Below are 10,150 nucleotides of genomic sequence, written 5' to 3'. Positions count from 1 at the left end.
TACTCAATTTGTCGCTTCTATAGCAAATGAAAGTTCACATTGTCAGAATAAGCAAAACACACAAGAATATGAAAGCTATGCGAACCCAGATACGTACGTGCGATAGTGATGCATGAGAGGAATTCGAAACCATTTGCCCCATGCTAAAACCATAAACAGCTGAATTGACAAGGCCAAGAAGAAAGTTCCCCAGCGAGAGAGAGCTAAGCTGAAGGACGAATTAGACCGAACACTACTTCTTGGAGCCCTTATAAATACGTAAGTTATGCTTCCACAAAGTCACTTTGTATCGTCTCATGAAAGAGTCAACAGCATTGGACCCGATTCTATTTCACGGTTTTCACCCTGTTGGCAGCTCTCTCCTGCAATAACTTTTGTCCCATATATCTGCATTCACAAAACAGAAAAGCAAAAGAAAAACCTTTGTCAGACATTAACATTATTTATCTTATATACTTAATGTATGATGGAAGTGGCAAAAGGCATATAATCCCCACCTTCCAAGCATCATAACAGTGGCTTGAGGATTTGTCCCCGGAGAGGCATTGAACGTGGAACCATCAACAACTCTCAAACTATCCACACCGATCACCTTGTAGTCGCGATCGACCACACTTCCAACTTGACAACCTCCGTGATAATGCCAAATGGTCATCACGGTGTCGATACAGAACTGCTCCAGTGAGATGGCGGCGGTTGGGTGGTGGGGCCTCAGGTTCACCGGCAAGCCCAGCATCATGCTTATGAGATCCTCCACGGGCATGTCGTCGTAGCGGAAGCTCGACATCGCTTGAGAGTTGAGGACGTCAATGATGGTCTTCATGCCCAGGACGCACTTCCTCAAGTCCTCAGGGTCTTTGAAGTAGTTGAAGGTGACGGAGGGATTGTCTTTGGGGTTGGTGGTTCGCAGCTCGAGATGGCCTTTGGAGATCGGACCGTCTATCTTCTCAAGGATGATTCCACCTCGTATAGACATGTTCACGTAGCCTCTCACCGGGGGCGGCGTCATTTGCGGTTGCCCTGTCTGCGTAAGGGACGTTGCATTCTATTAACATTGCCCAAAACCCAACTTTAGAAAAGGAAAAAACCAGCTAGGTGAACCTGATAGACAAAGCCAGATCCACTGATGGTCTCAATGAAGCTGCCGAAGCGAGTGATCCCCACCACTTGGATGAGCGATACCTCGACGGGCCTCCGAGAAGGGACGAGGAGGGCATTCATCGGATTATCGGCCATCCCTTGTCCGACCATGGGCTGGTCCAGCAAGACCTTGAGCCCGTGGTCCTTCAGTTGTTGCATCGGCCCAATCCCACTCAGCATCAGCACCTGTGGGCTTCCCATCGCTCCGGCCGACACTATGATCTCGTTCCCTGACTCCTTCCTCAAGTAGGCCCCGTGCATTCGTCCCGCTTTATCTTCAAAGATCACTCCATATGCTCTTGGACTTCGTTCCCCTGATATCACATTTCGGGCATTCAGAGAACGTGCCTGGGACCGAATCCAGAGTCCATGGATGATGGGTCCTTGGATTTGCTTATTCTACGGTCCCGTTTGGTTCAGCCTTTCTAGCAAGATCGGTCCAAATCTTTAGATTTGGAAATGCCGAAAGCCCAAACCTGGGACCGACCAGCTTTCGGCATTCCACATATGCTGAATTTTTTTTTCCCTTCCCAAATTACCCTCACTCAAACTTTAATATTCTGATTTTGCCTCATTATTACTGTTCATTTTCTTCACGAAAGCATGACCAGTGAGGGCGGCCGACGACATCGGATCTGGACGGCAAAGGGTTGGCGAGGGGCCGACGAGGTCGCTCGACTTAGGTGACGGCCGCCTAAGGTCACGCAATTGCCCAGGCGCCGTCGGCTTGGGTCGCGTGACCTTAGACCTCGTCACTTGAGGTCGGGCGACCCCCGGCGACCGCTACTGGCGCCAGATCTGGCTCGCTGGCGGCCGTAGCCCTTCGCCGGCTCTGGTGAAGGGTAACTTTTTTTTTTTTAATAAAAAAGGGTCCCAAAACCCTTTGCAAAAAAAAATTAGTCAAACACTACTTTGCCCAAAGTAGCTTCACAAAGAATTTTTTACCAAATACCATTTACCTTTCTCCAAGGGGCTTTAACTTAAAGATATTGGCATTTTCTAAAGACCCCTTCTCAAAGTTGAATCAAACGGGCCATAATTCTACTCATAGTTATTCGCCGACAAAATCGTCGGCGATTACTATTCTCAGGTATGAAAATGAAGACGAGATGATGTATTAAGTCTTTATATTGAATGGTAAAACACGTGATCTGAGGATCGTGTCATTATTTTGCTCAAATCAGTTTGAGGAAGTACTTACCGACCGTACTGAACAAGATCTTATGGACTGTGGCAAATAAGTAGACAGCGGTACTGTTGGGCTGAGCATATTCCAGCAAATTAGCCGCCGTGTGCCTGTGCCCGCTCCCATCAAAGATGGTGCCTCCAGTTTTAGTACCGAACAGATGTTCGTACGTAAAGCCGTTGTCCGGCGTCACCCCGGCTTCAATCAGGCCGTCCCTCACCGCCGACTGCCACGCCAGCACCGGTGGCTTGAACGCCACCTTCCTCTCCACCCACTCGTACGATTCCTCCACCAGCTTCTCGTCCCAGCTGGCCTCCTTCACATAGTCCTTGCTCGCGCGTGTAAAGAAGCCGGCATTCAGCGCGCTCCCCCCGCCAAGGACCCTTGCCCGCGTGTTGACCACGCCGTCCTCGGACACGAATTGCTGTGACGGCGAATTCGGGCTGGCGTCTGCGATGCTCGCGGCGAAATTGGCCATATTCTCGATGTTGCGGTTGCCGTACGGAGAGCCCCCCCTTTCGAGGACCAAAACTGTGGCTCCCTGGGAGAGCGTGGCGGCTAGGGGGCAGCCGGAGGTTCCTCCACCGATGACAATGTAGTCATGGAATGAAACCGACGGAGCCGACACCGCGTCATGAACGAACGTGTAATCCGGAGCTTACAAAAGAGCAAAGAAAAAAGAAGAGAAATTACAAGACACTCCAGTTAGTACGTTTTTCATCGAACACCTCACCAGGACAAGGTCTTTTGAGAAACCTGTAGCATGACTATAGTTCGTGGAGTTAGGCCAACACATCTGTAAGTCTAACTACAATACGAGATTTAAACGAAGTACCTTTCTCCGAGTTGCAAATGCCATGGAAGAGGGAAATTACAGCAAAAACACAAATCAGTCTCCATCTTTGCAGATACATGATGGGGCTGAAACTTCAGTTGACTAGATTCGTTTGCAAATCACTCTGCCTTTTAAAGAGCTCTAAACTTCAAAGAAGGCAGAATTGTTGTTGAACGTTGAGCGCTTGAGTATTTAAGAATTATGGAGCCCCACTTTCTCAGATACGTCTATATCAGCGACAGCTTCGACCTGCTTCGTGAATTTTTCTGAGGGAGGTCAGTGTTCTTGGACAATATGATCCGAGTGCGTGCGGACTTGCAGAGTTGGTTTTTGCTCTGTGGAAACTAGAGAAACAAAAGCAATGTGGGCCACCAAATTCAATCAATATGGGTCATGATTTTTTTATGATTCATTCTCACAGGCCCATGAAGAGGGCTCTTCCTTCCAAGATGAACACAGAAAAGCTTAATTACTTGGTATTGCTAGGTTCCACTTATGGGTTCACTGATGAAGTTATGACTCGCCTTTTGTCAATCTTATGCTTCATTTAGTGCTCACAACCGCTCCAACGACCAGTTTTCAAATGACCTGAAAGATTTCCTAATCATTTTCTTGGCTATTGAACATGCATCTTGACTTTGCTGCTCATTGTCCCACAAATCAATTTCATCAAGGTCGGAGCGAAAGCAAATGGTTCCTACTTTATTGAGCGGAAATTGAAAAATTTATTACCCATCATTAATGTTTTGAAGACATGATCCTCGATAAGAAGTCATGTGACGACGTTGTTCTATGCCAAAAATAACTTGAAGCTTGCACAAAAAGAAAATATATGAACTTGGAGTTGAAATTTGGGTGATTACTTAGCTGGGGTCTTCGTTGGTGAGGAATAAAAGCTCAACTGCTCATTGTCAGTTGGTGAGGCAAATCAATGCAATGACCGAGACTCTTTTGATTCTTCTTTTTTTTTTACAATCATAGATCGAATTTGACTAATCTTGCCCAGGTGAGAACTGAGAATTGACCTTACACCCGCCTGAACCCACATGGAATTTTAATTGGCGACCATTTTTAGGAAATTCAAATGATTTCTTATCCTTGTTTGGAAATGGATTGTCAGCCTCTTGTGCTCTTTTGCTCTAGTGCAAAAAAGTGCTTTTCCCAATTTGTTTGAAACAAACGTGTGGAAAAATAAATACAAGACACAAGGATTTACGTGATATGATCACAAGGTGATCTACGTCCACGGATTAGGCAAAACAAGATTCCACTATAATCAAAGAGAGTACAGTTTTCAGAAGTCGAAAAAACGACTTAACATAACCTCACGGATCACAAATCTCTCCCAAAACGAAAATCTCTCTTAATTAATGAAAAAACATAGCCGCAGTATAAATAGAGCTCCCCAAAAATTTCCACGGGGGCTACGCCCCCGAATCCCCCAAGACATTTATTTGCTTGTTCCAACTTGGGCGAACCGCCATAGAGATTTATTCGCTTGCTTCAGGTTGGGCCGGCGTCACGAACTAAATCTCAAATTTTCCTCCATTTTTGGGTCACACAAAACATATGTCAAGTCGGGTGCTGAATCGGACCAAGTACATAAATTTCAAGACATATTTAACACATTTTATGTAAGTGAATGTTAGGTGAAGAAAGTAATCACCATCCTTAAAGACACATGATATGAATTGAGAGAGGCCCATCCGATTAGCTGGCTGATTGAAGCCTTCACGTTCACACAGCGGCGGTTGTCTTCACTTGCTTTGTGTCCAATACCAAATGGACAGGTTTAGTATTGGAATTCGAATTCCCGTTGTTTCGCCGAAGAGTGTTGACAGAGCACCTTTCAAAATGTGGATCGATATGAAAATCGACAAAAAATGTAAATAGTTCTTTGTTGATTCCTGGACATAAATGTGGATTGACGAGAAAATTAAAAGTACGAAGACTGAAAATAATCGCGGCTAGCCATGTAAAAATGTACTAGAATTTAAAGATAATAGGAAGATAAAATTGAACAACATTGATTAGCGGTGTCTTGCTCGAATTATATTTCTAATACTTATAGCTACTAGCGATAGTTAACACACTAATAAAATAAAACAATTACATTCTATGTAACTCCTAGAATTTAGCAATATATATTTACAAATGGTTGCAAAAAAAAACTCAATATTTGATGATCATGGCCTCATAGCTCGCCCCACATCAACAGTTATTTTCACAGTTTGTAACTCCTCTTCTTGATGGTTATAACAGCTCATGTTTCTCGGCCATTATTATTAGTGGCTTTCAAGATTTTCAGCTCCACAAACTGGTGATCGTGCCTGCTTCACGATTGAATTGACCGTTATGGTTGTAGCCGAAATTATTGGCTTCGTGACATGAATTCTTATCTTGTCTTCGATTCATCGATTCTTCACTGTAGCTTCGATTCACTTGTCGGTTGAACCAAGCCTCATTTACCTACACTCGCGACTCAACACTTAGTATTTTTATCACGCATCACCGATCAACAACTTCTCGATCTTTTACCTACACTCGCGACTCATTGCTTTTACCGATTATCAATAGTTGCCAACCAAAAGGACTTAGTAAATTTTACCGGAAACATGTCTTGTTCAATCTTTCCTAGTTCGAGTTGACGGTCAGGGACTTGGGCAATTATTGGTGTCAACGCCTAACTAATGGGGCTGCCTATACAGTGACGAACTGGCAATGATGTGGTCCTCACTATAGAAATGGGTTCACACCTCATATACAATAAAACAACAGCACACATGCGAATCTGCACTATAAAATAACCCTGACGAATTGAACTCCTTCAAATCTAGCACAATTGAGAATGCAAAAATAGATTTTGGCACGTTGACAAGTTCTCAAGCCATCACTCTCGACTTTCCTTTTATATTCATTGCAATTGCAATGATCCGTTTGCTCATGCATGCATATGTAGTTAAAATTTTTATCTATTAAAAGAATTAATGCCAAATTAGCTCAAAGACGGACGGTCTTGTCAGTTGCTAGTTATGGCTACCCTGCCTGAAAATTGGTTGACAAATTGATCTGAAGCAAATATTGAAGTTTTAGGTAATAACTTCTCGACTTTGGGATAAAATTAAAAGGATCCTTAAAGTACAAATTTTTCCAGGTCTTGAGCGATCATAAAGTAAGACTTCTCGTTTAAGCTAGTGTTAATAAAACCACACTGGAAGGTTTTGGCTACAGTTTTTGGCCGATTTCAATCAGTTCAACCTGGTACGGGACAGCAATTCAGCTCAATCTCTGATCTGGTTTTGGAACACTGGTTTAAGCAATGAATATGCTAAGTAAGCTCAAGTTGAAAGTAGGACACAAAACGGTCTTCAGACGAATCCTCAACCACTTTTCTTTGAGAATACAATCCTAGATCTTACCGTCTTCGTGTGTAAGAACTCCCTTGATCAGAATCGGCAATTTTGTTATAGATCTCAACCATCCAATGTCCTGCAGCATTGTCATTTAGTTACATGACCAACAAGATACCAAATGAAGCAAATAGAGTCATTAAAAGGATCCACCTATCATTTGTAGGTCACGGCCACAAGGGAAAATTGAATGAAAAAAGTCATCATAAGATAGCTATTAAAACTATTTCTACACTGGATGACACTACCTCGCACATCTCATTCATTCATAAAACCCAATTCTTTTGATGAAATATCATTCCAGAAAAAATTTCAAGGATTAATTACAAGGTAATTTAAGATGGTATGGAGGTTCACCTTCCAACTCAAAGAAGCATCAACAGTTGAATCAGCAAAAGCTTTTACATTTGAACCCTCATCCTGCAAATTGCAGCGGAGGCAAAGGAAAAGGGGAGAGCGAGTGAGAGAGATGTCATGCTTAATTTCGGCATTTACCAAACCATAAAAATTTGAGATATCTCTCAAGAGGTTATTTAGGCAGTGAAAATGCCTTCATCGGTCAATTATTAACCATACATTTCCTGTTGCCTGACGTTATCCGAACCCTTTGTTTCTTTGCCCCAGGATACAAGGGTAAAACATTATGTTCTCTAAGCAAATCAACTATAAAAAACTCCTCCAGAAACAGATATAATCAAACTGAACAGTTATAGAGAAAAGAGCGTCGAAGAATACAATACTCTTTGCCCCAAGGGCAAGCTTTGCTTAAGGGAAGCACAGAGCTCACTGGGATAAACCTCCTCTAGGCTGAGCCCAATACCATGATATCAACAAACATCAACACCATAGTGTGCATTTTTTTTAGTTTTGCTACCTTGCTAATGCCAAAGAGAGTTACAGACACCGAAAAAATAGAGCAGCATATAGCAGGGTATGAAGATGATGACGAAAACAGCCTCCAAACCATCGAAGGAGATCGGTCAATGAGATATTAAGAACATAGATATCTTCCCATGCGTGCATCTCCATTAAGTAGGTAAAAATATATTGCTATTGTCAAATCCTCAAGTAGAAAAGAAATCATTCACTCACAGAGACAACTTGAGTTGAAAGTAGACCTTCAAAATTCTTCAATTAAGGCGCTATCATTCTGTCATAGAGAGAGAGAGAGAGAGAGAGAGAGAGAGAGAGAGAGAGAGAGAGAGAGAGAGAGAGAGAGAGAGAGAGAGAGAGAGAGAGTTTAACTGTACCCGAACTTTGTTCATGACCATGATATCCATGCACCAGGGGGATGGGGGAGCGAGAGAGGAAGAGGAAAGCATTTTACTTGTTCTTTATGTCTGCCTCCCTTCTGCCAAGTCTGGGAACATCAACAGTAAGAACAATAGCTTTGTATCCACTTCTTTCAGCTCTTTGTACTAGCCGAGCTGCAATATCCCGTCTCTTGTATACCTGCATAAGGAGATGCATTAATTATTGAGATTAAATCTTAATGGAGAATGTACAAAGCCAAGAAAACTGGAGATTCTTAATCAAATAGATGCTTACATATATTTGAAAGAATCGAATGGCATCACAGCTGGACGCGACCTCTTCTACAGTGCACGTGGACATATATGAAAGAATCTACAGTAAAGAGGTGAATTGAGTATGTCATAGCAGCAAATTGAGATTAAAAGTATTCGGTAATCTATTACCATGATGACATTACATGCAGCAGCTGCTCTTGCGGTGGCAACCTCTCCTGGAAGATGGAAAAATTGCATCGCTAAAATCAAAACAAGCAAACATGCGAAAGAGTTCCTCCGAAAAAATTCAGGTTTCACACCTTCAGGATGTGCTAAATTATGCCTAGCAGTTGGAGCAATCATAATGGGGGAAGAAACGTGATAGCCCAATATAGTAGTCGACAAACTAATTTTGCTCACATCAATGAGGATCCTCGGCCTAAACCTGCCACAAATTCATGTGTTGAGAATAACCGAACAACATAATATGGTTGCTGCAGATTTAAATCTGACCAGCATTCATTAGTCATTACGTTATTCTGCGAAAGGCTTCCGTGTTTTCTTGAAGTGTATACTGGTCTTCTGCTCCCCCGGCATAAAAATCATAGTACATTTTTGGAAGGGCTTGCCTAGCCAATTCTTGATACTCATTCACATTGACAGGATCCTCAGCCATGTTTCCTGAATAAAAATTTAAGCATGTATTACCTCAGCTTAACAATTTCTCCTAAGGGTGCTGCTAAGCTAACGACACCGTATAAGGGTGCCCTTTTTACCACACACTCACGCAAATGAAGGTCTAAAACAATTTACCATAAACTGACGGCATAATTGCAAGTTAAATGTGCCCACACGAATTCACATTAAATCTAAACAGGAGAGTGAAAAGTATGGAATAGCGATCGTAATGCAACCCACACCCCTCGACGTATGTATAGCCATAACTACAGAACACGAACACATCAAAACGCGTAGCCCAACGGCATTCAGAATCTCACGCTAGCCTAACTACTCACATGAACCTTCGTCACAAACTCCTGCATGACCGTCAATAATCTTTTCGCTAGTCATGACTGCAGAAGGATAAAAAAAAAGAATGCGATCTTTCTGCATCGCAGACGCTCAGCCATACGGATGCTCAAAAAAGTTCGGAGCAGGGGAGTTACTCTGTGCTGCGCACTCGAATCAAAGAAGAGAGACGATCCAAAGGGTACGATGTTTCGCAGGATAAGCAAATGGGAGCCTTGGGTTTTCACACGAACGGAGCAAAACCTCTCTGGTCTGATGACCGGAGTCACTCTAAAGAATGATAATGAAGCTACCGTTGGGGATGGGCGATTTACTGATTACCAGCGATCGCGTCCAATGAAAGGCCGCCCGCCTTTATTCTCTTTAGGTCAGTACCGCAAAAAACTTCAAACTGGAACACCTACTGTAAATTTATCTCAAACTAATTTTTTGACAATAAAAAAGGGTACTCTTATGATGAATTTATCCCAAATTAATTTTTTGACCATAAAAAATCCCAAATTTGTACATTTGTGACAAATTTACCCTCCGTTAAATTGGATTAATATCACGAAAAATCACAAATTGATATGACAAACAGAGGGTAAAACCCCAAACTGATATACCCGTTAACTGCCACGTGGCATCCGACTCAGAAATTTGATGGTAAAATTTAATAGAAACTTACAGAGGGTAAAATTGTCATAGGTATACTAATTTGAAATTTTGGTGGTCAAAATATCAGTTTGTGATAAAATTATTATACGTGTACCAGTTTAAGGTTTTTCATGATAATACCCTTCTCTTTTCCATTTTCTTCTGTCTTTTATGTTCTATAAGTCGATAGAGTCTGATACTCAATATAATCACTTTAACATCGTAGCGGATTCTGGGGAAATGTATATGACTGGGGAATCTCTTACCAGATTTTGCGGGACAATCTTCAATCTGGTTTGTCAATGTGAACCTTGTGTTGGACTAAAAGGCTAAAATTAAATTTCATTGGAGTACATGCGGGAATAAAGGCTATGACGTGCTGGCTTGGGCTGCGAAGGTAGAAGTA

General features: G+C 42.4%; 2 protein-coding genes across 5 annotated transcripts; both read right to left on the bottom strand.

The window, feature by feature from the left end:
- On the bottom strand, positions 1–3,323 carry LOC115690914 (protein HOTHEAD-like). The gene is made up of 5 exons (XM_030617412.2): positions 3,162–3,323; positions 2,342–2,983; positions 1,102–1,454; positions 498–1,024; positions 1–387 (listed from the first exon to the last, which is right to left on the bottom strand). Exons 1-5 carry the CDS (start codon positions 3,238–3,240, stop codon positions 327–329), a joined length of 1,662 nt encoding a protein of 553 aa, XP_030473272.2. The 5' UTR covers positions 3,241–3,323; the 3' UTR covers positions 1–326.
- A 3,130-nt stretch (positions 3,324–6,453) lies between these two features.
- On the bottom strand, positions 6,454–8,972 carry LOC115667581 (peroxisomal (S)-2-hydroxyacid oxidase GLO4-like). 4 transcript variants are annotated; one of them, XM_056302958.1, is made up of 7 exons: positions 8,613–8,972; positions 8,400–8,524; positions 8,269–8,315; positions 8,120–8,197; positions 7,822–8,023; positions 6,929–6,991; positions 6,454–6,650 (listed from the first exon to the last, which is right to left on the bottom strand). In XM_056302958.1, the coding sequence occupies exons 1-5, from the start codon at positions 8,753–8,755 to the stop codon at positions 7,895–7,897; spliced, it is 522 nt and encodes a 173-aa protein (XP_056158933.1). In that variant the 5' UTR covers positions 8,756–8,972; the 3' UTR covers positions 6,454–6,650; positions 6,929–6,991; positions 7,822–7,894. The 4 variants fall into 4 exon arrangements, with proteins under 4 accessions (XP_056158933.1, XP_056158932.1, XP_056158935.1 ...); XM_056302957.1 differs by having other exon boundaries at positions 8,269–8,524; XM_056302960.1 differs by lacking the exons at positions 6,454–6,650; positions 6,929–6,991 and having other exon boundaries at positions 7,932–8,023; positions 8,120–8,166.
- Between the last annotated feature and the right edge of the window lie 1,178 nt (positions 8,973–10,150).

The sequence above is a fragment of the Syzygium oleosum genome, unplaced genomic scaffold (genome assembly GCF_021117445.2).
Source record: "Syzygium oleosum isolate NSW1041296 unplaced genomic scaffold, Sole_v2.1 Sole_v2.25, whole genome shotgun sequence".
NCBI lineage: Eukaryota > Viridiplantae > Streptophyta > Magnoliopsida > Myrtales > Myrtaceae > Syzygium > Syzygium oleosum.
This window is presented reverse-complemented; position numbering and strand designations above follow the sequence as displayed.